General features: G+C 53.5%; 1 protein-coding gene across 1 annotated transcript; it reads right to left on the bottom strand.

Annotated features, from left to right (window-relative positions):
• Nucleotides 1-873: 873 nt before the first annotated feature.
• Nucleotides 874-24,602, bottom strand: FOSL2 (FOS like 2, AP-1 transcription factor subunit). The gene is made up of 4 exons (XM_029938031.1): nt 23,674-24,602; nt 13,690-13,941; nt 8,204-8,311; nt 874-5,591 (listed from the first exon to the last, which is right to left on the bottom strand). Exons 1-4 carry the CDS (start codon nt 23,770-23,772, stop codon nt 5,073-5,075), a joined length of 978 nt encoding a protein of 325 aa, XP_029793891.1. The 5' UTR covers nt 23,773-24,602; the 3' UTR covers nt 874-5,072.
• Between the last annotated feature and the right edge of the window lie 653 nt (nt 24,603-25,255).

Below are 25,255 nucleotides of genomic sequence, written 5' to 3' on the forward strand. Positions count from 1 at the left end.
AATCAGGCCCCGAGAAAGGGGAGCAGGATGGGGAGGAGCTGAGGGAGGGTCAAGCGGGAAGCAGAGAAAGGAGGCGGGGCCCAGGCCCACTCACCGTCTGCAGAAAGAGGCTCTAGGAGCCATTTCCCCACTTTGCCCACCCACCAGAGAGCCTAACTCTGCCCCCAAGGCCAAAGGTAGAACAGTCTAGAAGAAAAAAGAGAAGGGACAGGAGAGATGGGAAGAAAAGATGGAATAAACCAACCATCAGAGGCTCTTCAATCTTAATTCATTTTATTCTACAAAAACTACTCAATTGAAAGTGGAAAAGCTAACCAAAAAAAAAAAAAAAAAAAAAAAAGGTTTACTATGTTCTTTCTTCCATAGCAGCAAGCTTTTTCTAGCAAGCTTTCTTTAGTGCAAATACTGTAGGCTTGTATTACAGCAAAGTAACAAAACAAAACAACAGAGACCACCACCAGAGATGCTTCAGGGCAGAGCTACTCGATTTTCAACACTTTACAAAGATTTTTAAGCTCCAGTCCTGCCTGGAGAGGCCTATTTAGAAGGCTTTCCAATGGAACCATTTCACCAATACTTAAAAAAAAAAAGGAAAAAAAGGAAAGAAAAAGAAAACAAAAAAAGATGCTCAGAAAGGTAATGAAATCCCCCACAGAGCTATAGGAATCTTGTACAACGTGTTTGCCTCCAGGATCTTCTAGAAGACTACTCCACATCATTGACAGATCTCAAATACAGATGCACGAAATTTATGGTTTTCCACTCTATACCAAAATACGATATGTACATCTCTCACTGCAGAAAAGACACCCTGACACCTATTCTTTATACAAAGGCGAGTATTTTCTTCCTCGATATCAAGTAACCACAAACTAAAAGAAATGGAATAAACTTTTAATCATACAGAGAAAATCACTTTTGGGGAACAGGGCAGGATCTTCCGTTGTAGTCTTTACAATGTAGACTTCTTGGTGACCACTGTCCCCCGAGGAATGACCATCCGTCTTTAGGAACAGAACCTTTTTATACAGTTTATACAGCACATGTCACAAGTCATTTTAGAAACAAAAAAGCATCACCAGCCTAAATTTTTTTTTTAAATGAAGAAAGAGAGGGAGAAAGGAGCCGAGTATTTTAATGCTGTCTCTGTTCAGGCTTGGTACGACACAAAGATGTAAACATTTTAAATAAATAATAAAATAAATGTCAATTTCTTCTCCCCCTCCCCTTCCCATACCCCGCTCAAAATTTGACCCAGCCTTTCCTGAACACATCAGCACTAGCCAATGAAAACCCTCTGTTAACGTATGGCCCAAACGCTAGGAGCATGAGATGTCAAATTAGTAGTGGGATGACTGAGTTTCCTTTTTAAAAGCTGCAGGAGCACACTAGGAAATGGAGGCATGCACGCGCATGCGCGTACACACACACACACACACACACACACACACACACACACACACACCCAACCTGTCAATAAATAGTGAGATGCTGGCTTTTAAGATAAATGCCAAGAAGACTCAACAAGCAGAAAGTAGCAAGACCCCTTTACTTAAGGTTTTAAAGGACATTACACACATCACGTATCCTATTGGTCCACAAATTCTAGAAGGACTCAGGTTACCCCTCCAACCACCTGAGGAGTGCAAAGGAGCACATCACAAGGGAGAGAGAAAAGAAGTCTGAAGGTGGGAGGGTACTGTGGGGGATGGGTCTTTGAGAACAAATCTTTGACTAAAGGCAACCTTGCCTCAGCTCTTTGAAGATGGGCCTTCTCACCTCTAAGCATTTTTGTTTGTCCAATACTTGGGGGCCTTTAATAGGGGATACCCTCGCCCCTCAGTCTCATCGTAAAGAGGGTATATCTATAAAAGTGCCTAACACAGTGCCTGGCACATAGTAGGTGCTTATTCGTTTCCTTCTTCAAGGAGCTGTGTGATCTCTGATCAGGAAAGGAGATCAAGCTGGAAGGTGAATGGTGAGATTGCAGGAACATGTTGGTCCATCAAGGAAAGGGGAGAAAAGTTCCAATGCCTATGGCGTCAAACCCTCCCTTAGACTCAGAGCCAGGTGGGAGCAGAGAAGAGACTCTTGTCCCCAGAACCTGAGGAAAGGAAGCCGTAGCCTCTGATGGCTCCTGGCCGAGATACATGTGACTGGCCAGTGGACCGCCCTGGCCTTTCTCACAGGCAGAACAATGATGCCTTTCTGCAAATTTGCCCACGAAAGCTCTGCGTGCAGCTGGCTCTGGCTATCTCCTAAGCTTCACCTGGAATCTCCTCGCTTTCCTGTGTCAGCAGCTGTGCCCCTCCACTCAGCCAGGAAGGGGACAGATCCCAGCAAGGCCAGCCAGGTAGCCACAAGGACCGTGTTTCACACTAGCCTGTCAAGGTGCACCTGCCCTATGCCGTCCCAGAGCTGCCTCATGGCTGGGGCCACAGGGGAGCCTGGCATTTCCTGGCCTAAGCACCAAGGTGCCCCCGCGCCACTGTTCCTTTAGTGGGAGACGCTGGAGGAGAAAGCAGGCCTGGTGCCTGGCGATCTGGAACAATGGTGTGTGTGCAGGAACTTCGAGAACAAGCCAGAAGAAGTAACTGAGGATATGTTCATGAGTTAGGTGTGAAGGGTCAGCCTTCCCCCAAATAACCTCTGGCTTTGGGGAAGACAAGCCCCCTCCGAGGACAAAGCCAGGGGGTCCTGAATGGGCACACAGTTTAGAGGCCTCTAGAGCCTGGTGAGGTGGTGGTTTTTTGCCTTCGGCTGGTCCCAAAGCCAACACAGCTTGAAATCTGTACTAAAGCCAAACCCTCTCCCAGGAATGTCCAGCCTGGTCCCAATCACAGACCATGGCCTGCCTCAGGATTAGTGCCGTGCGAAGGGGGGCACAAAGGGACTTTCAGAAATAAAACACCAAAAAGCAGCTTCATTTAAGAAATATATATATATCTATGTATATATGCAAAAAGAAGCAAATAGCTCCCAATTGGCCACAAATACCACTTGAGATGATCAAGCCCTTCAGAGCAGAGCACACCCCAGATTTCTTTGCCCACCTCCTGCTCCTGGCTAACCTCTGTTTCTTCGGTTAATCTGAAGCCAGAAATTCAATTGCCCAATCTAATTACCCTCCCCCCACTCCCACCGTCCCAGAACCTCTGGGAAATTGGGAGGGCAGCATCATAGCCAAGGAATGTGGGAAATGACATTATTAAGGGTTTTTCGGAAAAAAGAATCCTTTTCTTTTAATCTCCACTCTGTGCATGGCTTATCCATTCCCACTTCACTTCCGGTCAGAGCAGGCCGCGTATTTTAAGCATTTGGCTGCTCCATTCTGTGTGTTCCATTCTAGCGCGCAGAGGCGGGTCATGGGCATTAAGTGAGGACCTACCCTGGAGGCCTGGGCATGTGAAGGGAACAAATGAGCTAACGTGTCACAGTTCTCTTTCTCTCTCTCTCCCGAATCGAACTTTGAAATTTAACCCCCATTGGGTTTGATTTAAATAATATCTATATAATTTTAAATTATCATACAATGATCTCTAGAGCTGAATCACAACAGCGGGGTCTCCTCCAAAGCACTAGCCCAGTACAGGCCGATTCTAGATCAGCCAGAGCTTTGCCTTAGGGAGAAAAAGGCTCAGAGGGGTGGGAGGCAGGGCCCGCACTGAGCTGAGCTGTGCTCTCGCAAGGGGCCAGGAGGACCCCCACTCCGATACCCCCCCTTGCAGTGGGAAGCAATACATCTTATCTGATTTCAGCAGCCCCCCAGGAACAGCACGGAAGCCCCAAGCCTTAGCAACAGCTCTGGGCCAGCGGTTCACGGTTGGACCTGAGGAGCACACGGGAGGACAGGGTGTGGAAAAGAGAAAGCACTCCATCAGGTAGCAGATGACCTCAGAGGGTAGAAAAGGCCTGGCATCTCACAGAGTCCCACTCTGCCTCCCTCCTTTCCTCCCCTACCTTTCCATTCACAGCAAAGGCGCCTTTGAGGCTTGGGGAGGGGCCCACCCAGCAGCAACTGGAGAGGGGCCAGGCCCACGCTCATTAAATTTCTGTGGGTGGCGTCACCGCGAGAGCCAGGCCGGTGACAGCAGAGCCAATAGAGACTTGGGAGTGATGTGCGGTTCCTAGGGAGGGACACCTCCCTGGTCTAGAGAGAAGGGTCCAGGGACAGGATGGCGAGGCAGTAATTATAGGAGATGTCCTGCTCAAGACACCAGGTCAGGGGAAGCTGGCTAGGACACACCTGTGTGGCTTGTTGGCACTATTCCTGGCCTGGGAAGTAGGCATTTGGCAAACCCAGCCTGTGCCCCAGCTGTCTCACTCACACCCTATCTTCTGGCCAAGCCGCTCCTCCAGAAGTTCTCTCCGAGGATGGGGAGGAAGGGTCCTCTAGGCCTCCCAGTGATGGCAGCATCTCCTTGAGAGCTCAGGGAGCCCTGCTGGTGGTTCTGGAGATGGTGGTGGACTGCGGAGTGTCAAGGGAGGGAGGGTCTGTATTGCACATTGACTGTCCCCTTCTGGACAAGTCAGCCCCAGCAGAAGAGTCAGTCACCTGCTGCCCCATCTCCAGAAACGAAGAGCTTTAATATTCAGACCACCCAGATGAAATGTCATGGCAACTTTCATAAAAACCAAGAGGAAGTGAAATTGACACTAGGGGGAGGAAGGGGCTAATAGAGGGAAGGTGAAACCAAAAGGCACTGAGCATGCTTGGTGGGGCAGGGAAGGACACCATCACTCCAGAGACAGATCGTAACAAAGGGACAGGAACGGTCCACACCAGCTTCAGGCTTTTCGGAAGCCAGAGAGATGCCTGAGTCCACCAAACCAACGTCTCCAAGGCTTTTCAAGACACAGGATTCGCTTTGCAAGATGAATGAGGGAGGAGGTCCCATGAGTGCTAAGAGATCCCCAAAGTCCTCAATGCCTCACCGCCAAATCCCACCTGGGTCTCCCAGGAGCCAGGAAGCTCTCAGGTAGGGTCCCCCTCTTGCCCTCACGGCCCTGGAGCGCTTGCAGGTGCTGGTCCCTGGGAAGGAGGCAGTGATGAGGACCCCCTGGGAGCTGGGTTACAGAGCCAGCAGAGTGGGGGAGTTCAAGGAGTCTGATGACTGGTCCCCACTGCTACTGCTTCTGCGGTGAGCCTTGGAGCAGGACTCAGAGGGTGACGCAGGCGACTCCTGCTCCAGGACGCTGGGGTAGGTGAAGACGAGGTTCGAGGTGCCCGGAGTGATGGCAGGCGTGGAGGTCACCACAATGGGGGTGTGCAGGGGCTCCTCCCCATAGAAGCCCCCAGCGATGCTGATGGGCTTGATGACAGAGCGCTGGGCCTTGTCCAGCCCGGCCGAGGAGGATGAGGGGCTGTCCTCTTCCAGGGGCTCCTGTTTCACCACAACAGCACCCACTCCACCGCCTCCACCGCGCAGGGGCTGGAGCCCAGAGGCTGGGGGCGATCGGCGCTCCTCGGGGCTGATCTTGCACACGGGCCCGTGGGCCACTAACATGAACTCCAGCTTTTCCTTCTCCTTCTGCAGCTCGGCGATCTCCTTCTGCAGGCCTGACTTCTCCTCCTCCAGCTCCTCTGTCTCCTGCAGGGCGAAGAGAGGTGTGAGAGGGACAGGAGCCTGCCTGGGAGACCTGCTTGGGGCAGGGGTTCCAGTCCAGGTGAGAAAGGAAAAACCAGAGCTGTCCTCAGAGGACCAACTGTGAAAGTAGCCTGCTCACACCCCTGGCACAGACCCCACTGGCTCTGAGTCACCTGATTCCTCAAGATTCCTTTTATGTCCAGGGGCACCTGGGTGGCTCAGTCGGTTAAGCGTCTGACTTTGGCTCAGGTCATGATCTCACTGTCTAGGAGTTCAAGCCCCATGTCAGGCTCTGTGCTGACAGCTCAGAGCCTGGAGCCTGCTTCAGATTCTGTGTCTCCCTCTCTCTTTGCCCGTCTCCCGCTTACACTTCTGTCTCTCTCTCTCTCAAAAATAAATAAACATTAAAAAAATTTTTTTTAATTTAAAGAAAGATTTCTTTTATGTCCAAAGCTGCTGAGAAAGGAGGAAAGTCCACTTGGGGGCAGGCCGAAGTGACAGCTGTAGCCACCACCAGTAAGGGCTTACTTTGTGCCAGGCACACTGCAGATCAAACCTCCAGGAGATTTCTGGAACAGGCGTTATCAATCAACTCACTTTGCAAATAAGGAAACGGAGATTCGGAAAGGTTTTGTCATTTGCCCAGTGTCACAGAGCAAGCGGGTAGGGTAGCCCAGACTTGACCCCAATTAATCTGACTCCAGAGGCCATGTGCTACCAGGCGCTACAGCCTTGATGCCAGGATTGCCCCCAGGTACTCATGAGGGGGGACTAGTGAGGTCTGGAGGGGCAGGGAGGGCAGCACGCATTCCCTGCCCCCCACCCAGTCCTTCTCATACCTCTTCAGACCTGTCCAGCCTGCCTGTGGATGCATCAACGCTAACTCTAAGCTGCACACACAAGCTGAGGACAGTGCCAGGCTGGCAGGAAGTTCTCCATCAGTCCCCGCTCAGTCGCCACTGCCCCACTTCCCTTTTTTGCCCTAATTTCTGAAGCATGTGATTCAAGACTCACAGAACCCTTGGAGAATATTCCGTTCAGTCCCTGTGCTTTAACAGATGAGGAACCTGCCAGCCTGAGCAGGCTTGGAGGATGGCGAGGTCCCATGGCAAGGAGTTCGGCCCCCCTCCCTTTGACACAAAGCCAGAGAAGCAGCAAAGCACATGGAAGGAGCAGGTATGAAAGATGAAAAGGCGTGTGTCACGGCCTCCTCCCCACTTTTCCCCGAACACAGATTCCCGTTCAAGAATGAGATGATATGGGCCAGGACTTCACTCAGCAGAGTACAGCATATTCCACAGTGAAAAAAAGTTTCCATCTGTCTCAAGGGTCTGACGAACGTCATGAGCTTAAGAGAGATTTCCTGTGGAGGATGTGGCTCAGGGGCCTGGGTGGCTAGGGTGGGTGGGGCGGCGGGGGAGTAGGGTGTGAGGCTTCTGGGGAAGGGAGGGGAGGAAAGCAGGCGGCCCCCGAGGAGGAGGGGCTACTTGGGGGCTAGTGATAGGGAGCACCCAGGGCAGACCAGAGGACCTGGTCCCTTAGAAGATTAGTGGTGGGGAGGACTCTCCTGGGGGAGTCTACCAGGGAGTACCGATCACCAAGGGATCTCTTCACCTAGCTATGAAGAGCTCTCACTCTTCCTCCTGAGGCTCACACACATCACGGTACATCACTACAGGCTACACAGAATTACACAGTACACATTCAATCCCCAAGAGCCCTCACTCTTGGACACAGTGACCCTGAGGCAGGTGGACAGTACCTGCGAGAATTCAAGAAAGTCATGGGGTGTGCAAGGTAATCGGTGATTTCCAGAGCCCGTCCCTGGCTGATCACTGTAAGGACCGCCAACGGACCTCCTCTAACATTCCGCTCAGGAGAGTTAGTCCTGGCTTTGGGCTTCCTCCACACACCACTCAGCCCATCCTGCAGGGCTAGGCTCTGGAGGGAGTTACGTGACGTTGGTCAGGTTTTTGAGAGGGAAGGGCAGGGCCACAGCCCCCAGGTGTGGGCAATTAGGCAGCAGGGGAGAGTGACTCACAAGGGAAGAATGAGGTACCAAGGTGACAGCTTCAGGCTCATAGCAGAGGTTAGGAGTCCTCCTGCCCATGAAGGATACGAGGAAACCCCAAGATAGTACAACTCAGCTGGCACATGACCACCTCCATGAGACCCAGAGAGCTCCGAGACCCCCACAGACTGCAGTGGCTTGGATCACCCCTGCATGGAGGCGGCTGGAAGCCTGGGAAGTAGCCCCAGAGCGGGCAGGTCTGGACCTGCTCTGGCTCTCAGGGCCTAGCAATGCCAACACTCTGTACCATCCCTCACCCAGGGGCCCCAGAAGGTCTGAGAGTGGGGAACGCGCAGGTGTTAGGTGCCCGCAAGCTGTTGAACTCCCTCTCTGGACCCAGGCTGGTGCCAAAGGCAGGGTCTCTACCCCAATCTATTTAATCAGAGCAATGCTAAACCTCTGTGCTCAAAGGAAGGAATGCTTCTGTCTTCAAGGACTCATCTCTACAGGCCACTGATGGGCAAGGAGAGGGTGGGGGCAGAGAGGCCTGGGGCCCTTGCACGTGCCCACCCAGAAGGGCGCCCGGCCCTGCAGAGCTCCTTACCGCCTGCAGCTTCTCCGTCAGCTCCCGGCGTCGGTTTCTGCACTTGGCTGCGGCCAGCTTGTTCCTCTCCCTTCGGATTCGACGTTTCTCCTCCTCTTCCGGCGACAGCTAGAGCCCAAGGTCAAGGATCATGATTAGGTTTTGGGTAAATGGCTCCCCAGCTTTGTTTCCTAATTGCATTTTAAGAAACTCTTCTGGGACAGGTGTGGGGGGAGGGAGAAGGCGAGAGGAGTGTGGTAGGGCTCAGGGATCCCAGAATATGCACCTGGGAGGGCACTTAGAGCCAAGCCCACCCTGGAAGGGGACATCCCATGTTTGAGGGGAGACAGGGCTGCAACTTGTCAGGGACTCATCAGCCCAGGCAAGATGGTAGCATTTATCAGGTCAGCCCTGATCCAGTGCCAAGGCCAGAGAGAGGCAGCTGGGGTTGCTCCTCCCAGAGTCCCTTCATACCAGCCAGGCCTGGTACCACCCACTTAAACAGCTTCTCCCAAACCCTGGATAATTACTCCCCACCACTCTGCCTGCTCTGCAGGCCTCATTATCCCCGTTTGGTTAAGTAGCCTGGCCCAGAGCAAGAACCAACCAGGATGCGGGGTGAGGGGTGGGGTGGGGGTGTTCTATTGCCAGAGGGTGGGCCATGGGTATGACCCAGCTCCCAACTTTTCCACCAGCCCCAGCATGCCAGCTGCTCACAGTTCACCCTGGAGGACTCACTAGTGTGCCTGGCCCAATGCTAGGCTGGACAGGATAGGCAAAAAGGAGAAGGGACCCTCAGGCACGTTAAATCCTGCAGCCTACCACACGCATTCATTCAACAAACGAGAATCTCCTATGTGCCGGGCATGGTTTGAGAGGTTCGAGATCTATCAGAGAACCGAATGAACAAAACTCCTTCTGCAGAGCGTACAATCTAGCTTCTTACAAGGAGGCTGGTTGGGGGCCTGTGACTCATGGCTCTCCCCTGCCCCCACCCCCAGGCAAGAACTCCACTCCCAGACATAGGGCTGAGGCTCTGTTTACACACAGCTCTTTCTGTGACCCCAGTGCCCCTCGGTGCAGGCAGAGGTGACGGGAGGAGATTGCTGTGAGCCAAGGCAGAAAGTAATTCCAAAGGAAAGCCCATTCTGTGTAGTTCTCAGGCATCGATGGCACACCTACTACGTGCCAAGCTCAGTCCTGAAGGCTCAGAAGAATCTTAGAGGAGTAAGATCTCGGTCCTACCCTGAGGGATAACATGGGGGAAAAGCCAAACCCACTTTTGGAAGAGGGGTGAGAGAAACTGTCCCCCTGAGAGAGGGAGAGATTCATGGCCCGGGCTGGGCCCAGGTCATAGTCCCCGGGGCTCCCCGCAGCCCTGCAGGTCTGTCGTTGTGACATCCTGACCAGCAAAGCAGGGCACAGCATCAGAGGGGACAATCCCATCTGTGTGTACACTGGGGTAGCCCTGTGGCCCCAACCAAGGTGCCAGAGCCCCACATCAAATTCTCCAAATGTTGGCATGAAAACGTGCCAGTCAACGGCTCGGACATGAAGTCCCTCTGAGGCATCAGGCCACCTGAGCACAAAGAGGCTCCTCATACCTTCTTCCCCACCCCCCGCCACCAGCAGTCAAGGTGTGGGGCCCAGGGGGAGGCAGGAAGCCTGGCACACTAGGGAGACCTACCAGCCTCCCAGCACCTCAGGTCCCCATCTCCCAGGGCTTCGGCTGAGCGGTGTTCATGCCCTGCCTCATCCTGCATGGGCCCCTCATCCTGCATGGGCCCGGGGGACCTCCTTCACGCCCGCACATCCTCCTCCTGTTCCTTCACCTCCTCCACGACTTCCGACTTCCCCTCATGGGATTAAGAACCAGACCCAGCTCCCCTCCCTCATCAGCCCCACCCTCGTTGTGCCCCTTCCCCCTGCAGCAGTCTCCAGGTGGGGCACAGAGAGCACAGAGTCTGCCTCTGTGAGTCCCCAGGACCCTTCCAAAGACCTGGCCTCAGAGTCCCATACTTCGTCCCGGTGCCACCGCCGTCCTCAAGCCCTGTCTTCAGCTTCTGCCTCTGAAATCCTCTGCCTCCCCTAGAGGGCCAAAGGCTCCACATTCTCTCTTCTGAGAGGTGTAAGGTAGACTGGAAGCAAAACACGGATATGGGGGCCAGAGGGAGGGGGGTTCCTGGAGGGCTCAGTGGGTTAGGCATCTGACTCTCGGTTTCAGCTCAGGTCATGGTCTCACAGTTTGTGTGTTTGGAGCCTTGTGTCAGGCTCTGCTCAGGACTCTCCCTCTCACCCTCTCTCTGTCCCTCCTTCCCTCATGCTCTCTCTCTAAATAAATAAATAAACTTAAAAAAAACCACGGATATGACATTTCTGTGTTGCCATGGACAAATCACTGAGCCTTCTGAGCTTCAGATTTCCCATTTAGAAAATAGGATTCTTGGGACCTGCCTTGCCTTCCCAGAAGTCTCTGTAGTGATCAGATGAAGACTCAGTGTGAGGGTTGCCTGGGTGGCTCAGTTGGTCAAGCGTCCGACTTTGGCTCAGATCATGATCTCGGGGTTTGTGAGTTTGAGCCCCGTGCTGGGCTCTGTGCTGACAGCTAGCTCAGAGCCTGGAGCCTGCCTTGGATTCTGTGTCTCCCTCTCTCTCTGTCCCTCTCCTGCTTGTGTTCTCTTTCTCAAAAATAAAAAAAAATAAAATAAAAACCTCAGTGTGAGAGCCATCTCTAACCTACAAAGTAGGTGGAATTCAGAGGTCTCTCTCTGATGCTTTTTCTGAGCCCTGAAAGAATCCAAATGAACCGGAGACCCACAGTCCATGAACCTGGCCCCTTGGCGCTGTGTGGGGACTGGCTGCCTGGCTGAGGTCATGAGGCCACTTGGCTGAGGTTCTGAATGCTTGCTGCTTCTAAACTTGTCTCGACCTGAGCCCAGCAGAGTTACCAAGAGAGCCTGGCAGCCCGGCTGTACTCCAGCAATCAGGATTCACCACGCAAAGGGCTACTCTGGAGGCCCAGATAAGCCCTTCATCCCTCACCAGCAAGGGGCAGAAAAGATGAAGAGCTTGCTGGGGTACATTTCAGCCTCCCTCCCTCTCGCTTGGGCTGCTTCCGGACCACTTCTGGGCTCCTGATTAGCCCCGAAGTCTCTCCCCTCCCGGTAAGCTCCGGGGCAACTTGGGGGAGCTGTCAGCATAGGAAGTGTTCAGGGGTGGTGACTTCAACGCGGTTTAAGCTTGAGTGTGTCAGCACCACCACGTTCCCACCCACAAGCCACACACCCTCTGCTCCCGGCCTCCTCGGGTCACGGCCACGGGCCTAAGAGGGAGCCTCTGGGCAGGCTCAAGGAGGGCAGTGAGGCGCCAGGCTGGCTCTGGGTAACAGGCTCCTCCCCCTGGGGGAGGTCAGGAAGGAGGAAATAAGCTTCAGAGAAAAGACCCTCCGGGCTAAGGAACCCAAAGGGCCAAGGTTCTAGGATGCTCCTTCCCAGGCTTCCTCCAAGCTGCTAGATGATCGTCTGAATTCCTAATGATGTGGGACGAAAGGCTCCTGGCTCTCTCCCTCCCTCCCAGAAAAGGAAGGAAATCCTCCAGACAGATTGTTTTAAAGGCATGCCTAGGGTAGTGTGGTGGGACAGCCACAGGGCTGAAGGTCAAAGGAGGTCGATTCCAGCCCTGGCTCTGCCACTGACTCACTTTAGTGAGAAGAGACAGGGCCCTTCTCCCTTCTGGACTTGCTTCTGCATCTGTAAAATGGGTACAGAGAGGAAACTGGAAAAGCTGGTCTCCAAAGGCCCTTCCAGATATAAGCTTCTAAATTTAGTGTGAGCGAGGCCCAGAAAAGATGGAAGAGTGTTCAGCACATCCTGCTTTTTATCCTGCCAGTTCGAGACAACCTCACAAGACCAGCTCTCATTGAGGGGTCACTTACATGAGGGCACGAGCTAGCTCATCGGTGACCTTGGGCTCCTGAAGGAGTCTATTTCATCAAGGACATTATGATCACCGCTACTGCAATATTTACAATCACAGTTACGGAAGGCAACGGTGAGGGGGATATCGGCCATTTGCCCCAACAGCAGCTGACAGCTGCATCTTACGGTGGCTGTTACTCTCTGTGTCGCCCCACGCAGGAGTCCTCCCATTAACAGAACAAACCAGCAGGTAGCGGACGCAAGGCCCAGCTTTGTCCTCGGAGGAACAGAGATCCTATGAGTGCTTGCAGTGTCTCAGACTAGGACCCTTGTAATTCTAAGTACCCTGGGGACTGCTGAGACTGGGTCCATGATTATCCACAGGGGACCATGCTTGCAGGGGCTTGTATTGGAACCCTGTGGACCTGGGATCTCAGAGTGGAGGTGGACAGTGGTGGAAACAGATAGGATTGAATCCCCAGGCTATTATTTCATTTGAAAAAGGGACTTCACTGCTCTAGTGTTTTCCCTTCCCTGGGTCCATGGTGGCAGGGTATTGTCAAGAAGGCACTGCACAGGGAGTCCAGGGAATGGGTTCTTGCCCAGACTTCCCCATTCTCTTGCCAAGTGGCCCCAGGCATGTTTGTCTGAGGCTTTGGTTGGGTCATCTGTGAAGGGGGACAGATGGGGGGAGACTCACTCATTCTTTTAAGGCATGAGTCCAACCTCCCTTTAGGGCATCAGGGAGCCTATCACTACCCTGGCTCACTACTGATACAGATGACGTGCCTTTTTAGCATGGGTAGACGGTGTCCAGAGAGCACGAGCCCACACTTTCTGATGTCCCTCCCTGCCAGGCGGACTCCTTCCCAAAGCTGAACCCTTTGAGAAGAAAAAAAGCCGATGCCTGACTTCCGACCCTCACACGCAGTCACCTAAAGCAGCCGAGCAAATTCCAAAGGCCCCAGAGTCACTGAGCTTCTGGAACGGGCATTCCTGGCATCAAAATGGGCTCCTGCTACAAGCCGGAGGCCTGGGACACCGAGGAGGGAATGGCAAGTACCAGGGGCCTGGAGGGCGGCCCCGTAGGTCAGCTGAGTGTTTCACCTGCACCAGACCCTAGGGGACAATCAAGGGCTAATCCAAAAAAAAAAAACCTCCCCGTTAGAGTTTCATCCTGCCTGTCCTGTGGCTTCTCTGCCAAGGATCAGGGAAGGACACGGCTGTAGGCAGGTCCTAACAGTCTTCCCATTTGCAGACGCCTTACTACATACAATGTGTCTTCACACATGTGACTACCTTTGCATGGCAACAAGTCCTGGCTGGCAGGGACCAGGATCCCCATTTTGCAACTGAAGCAGAGACTCGGAGATTCTAAGGGATATGAGCAAGGTGAGAGAGCCAGGGACTTCCAAGCCCCCAGCTCTGCTTCCAACCAGAGGGTCATGTGATCCTGGTCCCAAGCTCCCTCTTCTCCCCAGTGCTCCCAGACCGCTGCCCCAGCTCCCCACCATTCCACAGAAGAGCACTGCACGTTCCAAGGCCCTGAAAGTCACTGACGTGACTCCGTTATGCTGAGAGGAGCCGTACCTGCTCATCTCTCCTCCTGCGGCCCACGGTGGTGCCAATGGTCTTGATCACGCCGGGTCTTGGGAGAGCCATGTGCCCAGGGACAGAGGCCAGGCCCGGCAGGGGGCTGTAGGGGTGTGAGCGGGGGTACGGGTTGGACATGGAGGTGATCACTGTGGGTTGCACCATCCACTGCAGGTCCTGGCTGGTCGTGATGGCGTTGATGGTGGGGATGAAGGCGCTGCCTGAGCCAGGCATATCTACCCGAAATTTCTGAAATGAGGAAAATATATAGTATTGAGCCAACGGGTACTGAATGGAACAGGACAAGCAGAGCCAGGAGGGAAAGCAGAGTCAGTGCTGGGGGGCGGGGGGAGGGCAAGGTTGGAACACTGGGTGGGCTTCCCTGGGCATCCAAGAATCCAAGGATCAGGGGGAATCTTAACTACTCCTGAGGCCCCATGTCAGATCTGCTCCCCGGATGTCCTGGCAACTCCCTCCCCAGGTGGCTCATAAGCATGCGGTGATATGCCAAATGACTTAGAGGACAGACGTGGCCCCTGGCCACTCAACACTCAGCAGGCTGGCCATGATGCCTGCATCTGCAGGAGGGCAGGCCTCCTACCTGGCCTCAAGAGCCTCTGGGTCACCTGCCAGTTAGTCCCCAGGGTACTGGGGGGCTCCGGACCCCCTGAGGACATTTGCACACCCACAGGTTTGGGGGGGGCAACAAAGACCACCAGGAAGCTTATTGTGTTTGCCTTTGTTACTTTCCAAATAGGTTCAGGATGGGGCTGTGACCCCATCAGGGTGAGACTAGGTCCATGAAAAGGTGTCCTCTAACCACTGAGACTCAAGAGTGGAAGCATCTCTGGGCAGACCTTCCTTCTCCTCACCCTCGACCACCATCTTGCTTGGGGCAGACACACTACGTCTCTCTCTGCCTACCTCCGTATCTGTGTTTACAAGTGTGTCTGTGGGAAACTCTAGTGTTGTTAGCTCAAGAGTTTTCTCCCTGTCTCTTAATTTATGCCCAGACCATGGTGCAGAACTCTCTGGAAGCCGCAGGAAGCACCCTATTTAAAATATAAGATGATGACAGAGTACAAACACTAAAATGGGTCACGCTCTTTCTTCGGGGTGGCTACAAGAAAGTGAGGGGAGACAGGAAGGACCTCCCTGCCCCTGCGGCTTCCAGGTTTTCAGGGGAAATCACCCCTAATGGAGCCTTCATCCTCAAGTGATTCCTGTCTCCACACAAAGGTTCTGCAGATCCTTTCTTCCCTAATCTGGCGGGTGACGGGATGCAAGCAATAATAGCACCTGCTGATCACTTACTAAATGACAGGCACCATGGCAGTGTTTGACCTAAATTATCTCCTTCATTCTCCCTCTGAGGTAAGAACTACCATTATCTCCACTTTAGAGGCAGAAATTTAGGCTTAGAGAGATTAAGTAACTTATCCAAGGCCACACGGCTCATAAGCAGGGGGGAGTGAGGATTCAAACGCAGTTCAGCCTAACCAAGAGGCCAGGGCTCTCAAGCCCGGTGCTACACCAGCTTCCCTAGTGCTGCTTCTTGTTTCTTGAAATCCAGACCCAAGTGCCGGGACCCACCCCTACTGCCCTCAGAGCGTCAGCTCATCCCCATCGACCACCCCTCTCGCCCAGGAGGCCCCACAGGTGCGATCCCGGTTGAAATCCTGCTATCATTGGCTCGGGTGCTGTAGCTTCCCCTATTTCGGCCTGGTCAGACCAACCAGGAGTAGTGGCAGCTGCCACCACCGTTGCCTTTGTCCCCGGTGATGACACCTGGGTCCCTGTTGTGCAACCAAGTGGAGTCAGAGCACCTCACCGTAACCGAGGGAGCTGGGGGCCCCTCCTTGCTCACTCCCCTGCCAGCTGCCTGACCCCACTCTGAGTGGCAGATGTCTCTACCTCCCTTCCCAGACTGCCCTGGGGCCCCAGGCCAAGGGCGTTTTGTGAAGAAAGCATAACCCAGCACAATGGGTTCTGGGATTCGGGGAGGAGAGCCCCAGTGGGATGAATCCTGGGATTCTATGAAGTTACCCATGTATTCTGGGATACTTGGAGGAGAGCTGTCTGGTACACAGGATTCTGAGTCACCTCGGAAGGCAAAGAGAACTCAGCTTTTTATCAGGAGCTGAGCTGGGTGTGTGTGTCTGTGTGAGAGAGAGAGAGAGAGAGAGAGAGAAGGAAGGATGCAGCACACAAGGAAGACTCCAAGTAGGAAATAATCTTCAAGGAGGAAAAAAATGGACAACTCAGCTGGGCCTTGGAGGCGGCGGAGTATTGAGAACGTGTGTGTGGCTGAGTGCGTGCAGAGGCGTGAAAGGCCCAGACAGCTACACTTCTCCTGGGCTGGGGAGCTGGGGGGCGTGGGGAGGTGGTGAGAAGCCGGCACTGTGCCCGGAGTCAGGAGGCCAGGATGGAGGCCTTCGTGAAATCGCTGAGGACTCAGGTCCCCCCTCTGGGAAGGAGAATCTCCCTGCAGTGTCACGAGGATAAATGAGTAGCTCCTTAGAACCGCTGGCTACAAAAGGTACCCCAGTGGTTCTCAACCGTTGCCGTGCACCAGAATATTCCGAGGAACTTTCTGAAAACACCAGTGCTGGAGCCAGCCTCACCATTAGAGCCCTAAAATAACATGTCTGGGGTGGGGTTCTGACAGGCAGTTCTACAAAATGCCTGGAGAGATGCTAAGGTGCAGCCAGAGGGTGGAGAACTGGCGCTCCGAACAAATGACACCGCCGACGCCACCACCACCACGGTCATGCATCATGACGGCGTCTGTGCACTCCGCTTGGGGCGGCTCCAGAAGAGACGGCTAGCTTCGCACCCCTGGGAAGCACCCAGGTTCTGGGTCTGAGGGACCCCTGAGGCATCCAGCTTGATGCTTTGAGGGGACCCTCCAGCTCTGTGAGGGAACTGTCAGATTTGCCTTCCGGAAAGCACCCAAGAAATTCACTCCTCATTCCAACAAACAAAAAAGCTCCCATTTCGGCTCAGGGGAAGCAAGCAAAATGCCTGAAGCACAGCCTGGCGACTAGGAGCCCTTGCGAATTAAGTGGACGACTCAGTCTCAGCCCCTCTGGGCGCTCTCCAGTCCCCTGCACACAGAATGTGCTCCCCGGCCATCATCCAGACTCCCGGCAGCAATGGCTTGGTCTAGACAAAATAAGACAGCAATAAAAACAAGGCACTAGGTAATGACTGCCTCTAAATGCATGTACAAGTTGTTTCAGAGGGAGGTAAAGCCATCTGGATAACACACTGGCTCTAGGAAAACAATGTCCCATCCCCACAGGGGACTGGGCTGTGATAAAGAAGGCTTTTGTCTCCTGGAGGAGCCTCTCTGAGACACTCTCACAAGTTTAAATGAGTTCTGGCTGATGTGACTTGTCTCAGCTCTGAAGGTATTATTCAGAAAGCGACACTGGAGTAGGAGAGATGAGGTGAGGCGAGAAGTCTGTGGTCCCGGGAGTCAGCCTGGCATTCTTCTTTGCCAGCAGACCAACAATCAGTCAAATATGTTGGGGGTAAGTCATGGTGCTCTGTGGAAGGCTTAGTACTGAACAGAAACCAAGATAGGGTGCCCCAGCTCTGAGCATTGGAACACTAAGCCTTGCTGCAGCACCAAGCGCGTGCTGGGAAGGGAGGATACAGCAGGGAACCCAGGGTGTCGCTTGAGTCCCTGGGGGCTCCCCAGCCCCCTTGGAAGCTCCTCCTCTGGGGACAGGACCAAGATGCTGGACCGCAGTGTGGCATTCCAGCCGGGCAAAGCTTCCTGATGCTTTATTTGACTGTGTCATCCTGTTGACTTCTGGGTGGGCAAGAATGCCTATAAAAGGACAAACTGGCCCCCACCAACCTCCCAGAGCAGAGTTTGACAAACTTTTGCTGTAAAAGGCCAGATAGTAAATATTTTAGACTTTGTGGGTCATGTGGTCTCTGTCGCAACCACTCAACTCCGTCATTGGAGCGTCGAAGCAGGCACAGACAATATGTAAACAAATAGGTGTGCCTATGTTCCACTAAGCCTTAGTTACAGAAACACGTGGGTCACTGTTTGGCACCCCCAGTTCTAGAGGACCATTCCCTCTCCTAATTAATGCTCACATTAGGGAAAAAGAATAAAGAGAGGAAACAAAAAAGGCAAAACATTAGAACTCTTTCTTTAACCCGGGGAGTTGATTCTCCAGACCCTCCCTGAAGCTGAAGTTTGAGCGCTTACAAAATTTGTTGGGGGTCTTTGGGCATTGTTAAGACCCTTCTTTATCCCGAAGCACTTGTAATAAGGATGCCACAAGGCTGTTCAGACCTGCTCCTGAGCCTGTAAGCAACCTCAGAGCACAGCGCCCTAGAGCCACCAAGCTTCCTCTGGTCAGAGAGGTCCCTGCAGCCTTGCATTTTCTGATTTGGGGAAATGACCTTCCCGAATTTGACAGCTGCACATTGGACTCAGAAATAAGGGTCACAAGCACAGTCTTTTTTTGCGCAACGGTCTAGGCAGCAGGGTTTGGATTCCCATTTCCCGAAGACATGGATGGGGTCGAGCTGACCTCAGGAACTCCTGAGCTGGGCACAGATAGCATCTGAGATGGGAGTCAGGGGCGGTGCTGTCGGCCAGGCAGTCCACCATGACATTGATTCTCAACTGGGCCCCCAACCACTCAAGCCGTGAACCCCATGAATACCTGTGACCTGTCTCAGCAGGCAGGCAGGCAGGTCTGACTGCGCATATCTGGAAAGGAACTGGGTTCTTTCTTAAGAACCATCCCCCCTCCTTTATTTTTATTTTTTTCTTTTTTACATTCCCAGCATGGAAAAAGAAAAACTCCAAAATCTCCAGAGACTGGCTCAGGGAAAGAGGACAGAGTAAGGGCAAATGCTGCCCTCATCCACCCCAGAGCACAACTGAGTCCAGCTGGACTCAAATGCTCTCTATTCATATGAAGCATGTCATTTTCTCCAGAAGTCTTCCATATGGAATTCGAACCATCTTCACAGATTCTGCATGGGATATTGCTTTGACCTTTCCTATCTGAAGAAAGCCATTCATGTCACAACGGAAACGGTTGCTAATAACTCATGATTTCCCCAAATTTTACAGCACACACACCCTCTCAGGTGACTTGCCTCCCCGTCAGCCTTCTCTCTTTCCCCGGTTCACTTGAAAGAACTATGCTCCCCCCTTCCTCCTCCTGACTGCCAGTGTGAAGCAAACAAGGAAGAAAAGAAAAACAAAGGAAAAAAGAAAGTGACTGATACGGAGTTACCTCCCAGCTTCCCCAGTTTCTTTCCTCCCAGGGCGCTTCTGGCCAGAAATCCCACTCCAAAGCATGGGGGGTAAGGGGGGGGGGGGGGGAGTAATGTCCACTGCGCACCCCTTCTGCACTCAGTGGAAGGGCACGGCACTGTGATATTCTCTTTAACCACAGCAGGGTGAGCATAGCCAAGTCCTGCCAGTGAGACGGTGCTGGGCAAGAGAATGCCTATCTTCTCTTTTGGCCCAGTGAGTTGAGAGGGATAGAGTTACCAAGTGGGGTTTGGAACAGATCTATTTGCCTCAATCAAAGCAGCTGCCGTCATGTTGAAATGTTGCGGCCATCAACAGATACCACATGCAACATGGATGAGACACGTCCACAGAATAATGATGCTATTTTTTTCTTCCTTTCAACAAACAGACCACAAAGTTGGCTTCCTGAATTCTCAAAACCAACAGCTTCATTCCTGTTTAACATGGGGGTGGAATCTAAAGTTATAGAAGGCAAAAGCGCCTACTTTGGTGTTCCCTGTCTTGGTGACTGCTCTCCCAAAGCAGACTCTTGAGATCAAGATGGAGACAACTCTGGGTCATACTGTGCTTTGGACCCAGCTGGATTACCCAAGCCTTCTATGTCAGACTTGATTCCTTATATGCCACATCTTCTGATAATTTCCAAATATCAAACTCACCCTCAAAGGACGTTAGCAGGGAGGGTTTTCAAAAGAATGTGCTGAAGGCCATTCGAAAAGAGGGGCATTGTAAAACGTGCATCTAAGAGCCATAACGTTCAAATAAGTATTTAGTCTCCTCAATGAATCATTATGAAGGGGACCACAGGGATTCGAATGTGTAAGTTCTGGTGGGTTTGCATTAAGATAGAAACGAAAAAAGAAAATGAGGCCCCTAACTTTATACTCACTTTGGATAATAAGGCAGGCAGAAATAAAGTAATGGAAATGCACTCAGGGGCTTGGACAAAAAAAATTCAGCTACCCCTTAGACAATACATGACTGCTATTTCACCCCGTTGGCTTTGATGAAAAACTGACGCTGACTTCCACCATCAAGAATCCGTAGAACCGACAAATTCCTGGGATAACATTTCGTTTGATCCTAATCTACAACATTTACAAGATCAAAGACAGAAAAGGGGGGGGCACCAAACCCTTCATATACACCTCCCACCTTCCCACCAATTCTGAAGACCACCTCCCCCAAAACAATTCCCAGTGTCCTAACACAAACACATCAAGCAAGCACGCCTTGGGAGTTTGAGGACGTTGTTCCTGGTACCCAAAAGATCAGACAAACATCAAGACAGGGAAAGAAAAAAATGCACTCCTTTTTCAACCAGGTTTTATTTAGAACAAAACAAACTTAAAAAAAAACTGCATGTCTAAGTCACCCAGTCCCGAGTTAGCCGCTGTTAAATATATGGTATTTATCTGTCCTGAATTAAAAAGAAAAAAATCCTAAGAATTCCGAAAACTCACCAAGTTAACCCTGTCTGGGGCTGGAAAAATACATTCCCCAGACAGCTCTTCTAAGAATGTCCCGTAGGGGGCACTAGAGAGGTGTGATTGGGACTGACTTGGGAATCACAGTCATTTCTGGTAAAAGTTCTTTTGATGTGAGGAATGTCCCAGCCTGGTACAGTTGGCAAAAGTTCACTCCGGGGAATTTTGTGTGTGTGCAAGTGTGCGTGTATGTGTGTCTGTCTGTCTGTCTCCTGGGAAAGGGCGGTTGCCGAAGAAGAGAGCTAGTCCGGTATTCCTTGATTCCAAAGAGGAATTGTCCCTCTTGGTTTATTTTCACAAGCTATCTGAGGAACAGACAAATGGCAGCCTTGGAAAAGTCCTAGATCTTGTTTTTGTTTTGTTTTGTTTTTTCATTAGAAGGGGGCCCAGCTGATGAAAACAAGTTATGAAATGACCTATGTTTGTGTAACTGGCTGATTGCGTAATGCTCAGGTCCTGAAACCGTAAGAGTGGAGCAGCCAGGCAGGGCAGATATCTGGGAGGTGTGTTCCTAGGAAAGTTAGGGGAGAGAGAAAACAACAACAACAAAAAGAAAAAGCCAGGAGGGGGAGGCATGTGCAACTATTACTGACAGAACAAAATCACCAATGCTTTGAGATTAAAACTATAACTAGAACAGGAAATATTTTTCATGCTTTGAGTTCCTGCCATATACACGAAGAGTGTTTTTAACCAAGAATTATCTGCCCCCCCCCCCCCAGTCCCTGGAACTCACGGCCATGTGTTACAATCAAGCTTTATTAAGCCAGAGAAAAGGTTCTGGTCTGGGGAAACAGCAACAAACTTATCAGGACTATTAGACCCCCCAAACAGAGCAGGAAAAAACGATACTCACTTGCCCAGAGGAAACCCAGAGAACCCCCTTCTACTGACTGGTCTACTGAGATACCACAAAGGAGGAAGACACAACACTCAATGCCAGGAAAGCCTCCCCATAAAGGAAGCTGAGAGAAATAAAGTGATTACAAGTTGTATCTGGTATGTAATCAAGTTACCCTGAGCCCGCAGGGTCATAGCACAGACTGGTGAAGTAACAAACGCCTCTCAAGTCAGTCCTGAGGACCACAGAACAGCTTGGCTCCAGGTTGGAGAGGTGATGGGAAATCCTTCCCCCCCCCCCCCAACACCCCCCTCACCACCACCCCCCGCCCCGAGTGGACAGGCTGAAAGTCTTGTCCAAAGTAGCATTCCCTCGCCAGTCTCTCTGGTTTCAAAGTCACTTCACTCAAGCTGCTGGGCCAAACAGGCAGGCGTCTATGCAAGAACCCGTGCGCTAGTTATTACTAATTGCAAAATTCTCATGTGTTACAGCATGCTAGGAATTAGCCAACAGCTGCTTTTTGCTTCAGTAATGAGGCCCCATTACACCCTGCTGGACTGAGTTCTCTTCCTTCTTCCTAGCACTGGTTTCCTGTCTGATTTTCTTCCAAAACAGGGAATTGCCTCTGCTCACATCCTGGGCTCAAAGCCCTAGTGACACAGATTATTCAATCGGGGCACTGATGTCCGGTCTGACTTCCCATTCAGGCCCCAGGGTCTGAGCAAAGCCAGGCGGCGAGATTGGAATATTGCAGTGATGACTGCCACAAAAACAGCAGGGAAAGGAACAGACAAGATATAAAAGACCTCTCGGATTCTAGGAGGAGGAGAGGGATGTTTTGGCATTCGTTGAATTAGAGAGTAATGGGCATATATGACTCCAAACCGTGGCCTAATGATACTCGGATTCAATAAAAACCACCAATGGGACTGGAAAACAAACAAAATCACTTTTAGGACAAGATTTAAAACTCACCACATTGGTGCTCATTATTAAAGGCGCACTGAATGTACTCTCAATGCACAGACTAGGTCTTCTTCAGCAAGTGCTTATGGGGATGCCAGGGGAGGTAGAGGAAAGACACAGAAGAGCCATTCAGGGGACTCTCCAAGTATGGGGAATCACTTTGGAACAAGGTATCCCTCTTCAGGTCCTAAAGAGAGCCAGGTTTCCATTTTATTTTCTGCCAGGGTCCACCCCTCCCAGGAAGGGCACCCCAGCCCCTCCTGGCTGGCTGCTTGTAGAGGCCAAGGCCACTGCCTTACTGACCAACTCTTGGCTGCAGCCAACTTGGCTAGAGGCTCTGCAGATCCTGAGGGAGCTGGGCTTCAGGTAGTAGTCCCTTGTTTGTCAAGCCAGCTCCCTCTGAAGCCTGGGGGCGGGGGGGGGGGGACACGCAGGGCAGGCACCCCACTAGCACAGCCACCCCAGCAGCACCTTTCTGGTATTTATAGTCACAGATCCAACGCACAATCCTTCCAGTGCAAACCAGTCTGGCTGCTTTAGAAACAAGTTGTTTTTCCGCTTCCAGAACCACCCAGGAGCCTAAGCAAGGTCTCTTCAACCCGCCCCCCCACTTTTCTCTGCAGGCGTTCTTGCCCCAGGTACCCCCCAGACCCTCAAGGCGCCCCTTCCGGTGGCAGTACCAGCTCCTTCTCTGACCCGAACAGGAGATGGATGGGCGTGGGGGCACAAAGGCGCAGGCCCGGAGCCTATCAAGGCTGACCTCCTCCTTCCCCGACCTTCGCACCCTATTCCCAGAGCGACAAACCCTCGCTCTCACTCTGGATGACTTGAAGAAGCCCAACCATGTTTCCGAATCCCCAATCTCTTTCAGAAATTAAGACTGATGGGGAGCAGGGGAAGAGAGGGAGAGGGCTTTCCCACAGGAAGAGTCCGGGAGGGGCCAGTGGGTGCAAAGGTTTTTTGTTTATTTTGGGTTTTTTTGTTTTCTGTTTTTTTTTTTTTCTTACCCACCAAGGAGAAGTGAGGGGAGAGAGGGGAGCGATTTCTGGGAGAGGAGTTAACAGGCTCCTGGGAAGGAAGGCTGCAATTCCAGAAGCTTGTCTGGATAAGATGTAGTGTGAGGGAAAAGGTTTGCCGGCTCTTCAAGCCCACTCTCGCTCCAATTTTGTTGGTTGATTGGTTTGTTAAGTGATGGGGGAGAGGGAGAGGGGGGAGGCCGGTGGGCAGGACAACACGAAAATCCAGTACTTACAACGGTGACCCCGGAGGAATTTTCTCGTCAAGCCAAAAAAAAAAAAGGGGGGGGGAGAAAGCAAAAGAGGCAGTGGCGGCAAGAGGAGGTCGGGGGTCCGCCCGCGCCGCCAGGTGCACCCAGGGCCCGCACCTACCTGCTGGCCGCCGCCGCTGGTGTAGGACTCGGCGTGCGCAGGAGAGCCGCTGCTGCCCCGGGACGAGGTGTCAAAGTTCCCGGGATAATCCTGGTACATGATCCGCGGTGGGGGCCCGAGAGGAAACAGGGTGTTTTTCTTCCCCCGCCCTCGCCGCGGCCGCGCACCGGCTGCGGCGCGCTCGCTCCCTGCCGCCTCGGGCTCTAGTCTTCGCTCCCGGGCTTCTCCCCGACGGCGGCGGGCGCGGACGGGAGGCGGCGACGGCCCGGGGACGGTGCCTCCCGAGCGCCGAGCGCCGCACTTCTTTCCTGCTCCGCGAACGCCGCGGGACCGGCGGGCCACCCAGTCCCTCCCTCTAAAAGTCCGCGCGTCCCTCCGTCCCTCCCCTGCGCGCGCCCTCCCGCTCCCGCGCGCAGCCGGAGCCCAGCCGGACGGCTGGCCGGATCAAAAACTGGAAATTAAAAAAAGAGCAAGAGCCCGGCGGGTCACGCCTGCCAGGTCCGGGGGGCCCCCGATTTCAGACAGAGCGAAAAAGGCGAAAAGAAAAAACTGCCCGCTGGGAGAAACTTCTATTTCCTCCTTTTAGAAAAGGAGCTGAGAATAAACTTCCTGTGGTCGACTCGCCGCCGGAGTTTCGGAGCGGCTCGGACACTTGCCGGGATAAAGCAGCCTGCGCCCGGGGGGCCCGCGGGGCTCCAGCTGAGCCGGCGCTGAGAGGGACGCGGCCCCGCTTGCCCGTGCCGCCGCTCCGGCGCCCGACTGCACCCCTTCCCCGGCGCCCGCTCCCGGACGGGCCGCCTCGCCCGGCCGCGCCTCTCTCCCTCTCTCCCTGGCCCGCCGAGCGCCGCTCACTTGCTCGTCGCTTCGCTCGGAGCCCCTGCGCTCTGCCCGAGATGAGTCACTACAATGGCACGAGTTCAACTCCACTCTTTATTCTCCAACCCCTGTACCATGTGGATTCACTCACGTCAACTCCAGACTCCACCTTGCGGGGAGGAGCGCGCGGGGAGGCGGGGGGAGGAGGAGGAGGAGGAAGAGGCGCGGGAGGAGGCGGGCACAGCGCTCCCCTCGGTGCCCAGGCTCCCGGCCGCGCTGACGCCAGCCGCACTCCCGGCGCGGGGAAGAAAGGCGCTGGCTGGGCAGGAGTGGGCCGCCGGCGCTGCTTGGGGGCGCCGAGGCGGCCCCTGCCCTGGCCCGGGCCCTTCTCCACCCCCGCACACCCCCGAGCTCAGCGCCCTTGGTCTGTTCCACTGGCGCACGTTGCCAAAGATGGTCATTTGCGTTAGAGGACGCGAGTGCGGGTTCCCTCGCTTTCGGGTGACGTGGAGGGAGAGGGATTCCCTCGCCGGCTCCCGAGCGCGCCGAGGCCTCCTCCTCCACCGCCCGGGGGAAGGGGCGCGGGGCGGGGCCCCCCGAGAGCGGTCGCTCCGGCCTCGGCGCCAGGTTTTACAAAATAATCACAGCCTGAAGAGCGAGACGGGCGGTTCAGTGCGGCGCCACCGCGAGGCCGGGAGCCGGGCGCGCAGAGCCGCTCTCAGCGAGGGCGCGGCCAAGCGCGGTCGTCGGCGCCCTCCGCGGCGCC

The sequence above is a fragment of the Suricata suricatta genome, chromosome 4, assembly GCF_006229205.1.
Source record: "Suricata suricatta isolate VVHF042 chromosome 4, meerkat_22Aug2017_6uvM2_HiC, whole genome shotgun sequence".
In the NCBI taxonomy this organism is placed as follows: domain Eukaryota; kingdom Metazoa; phylum Chordata; class Mammalia; order Carnivora; family Herpestidae; genus Suricata; species Suricata suricatta.

What these genes read in the sequence shown, in the direction of transcription:
- FOSL2 (XM_029938031.1), bottom strand. Translation starts at nt 23,772, where the DNA reads ATGTACCAGGATTATCCCGGGAACTTTGACACCTCGTCCCGGGGCAGC. An exon ending in GCAGGAGGAGAGATGAGCAG is followed by an intron (nt 8,312 to 13,689) that starts GTACGGCTCCTC and finishes CTTGGGCTCTAG; the next exon opens with CTGTCGCCGGAAGAGGAGGA. An exon ending in TGACGGAGAAGCTGCAGGCG is followed by an intron (nt 5,592 to 8,203) that starts GTAAGGAGCTCT and finishes TTCGCCCTGCAG; the next exon opens with GAGACAGAGGAGCTGGAGGA.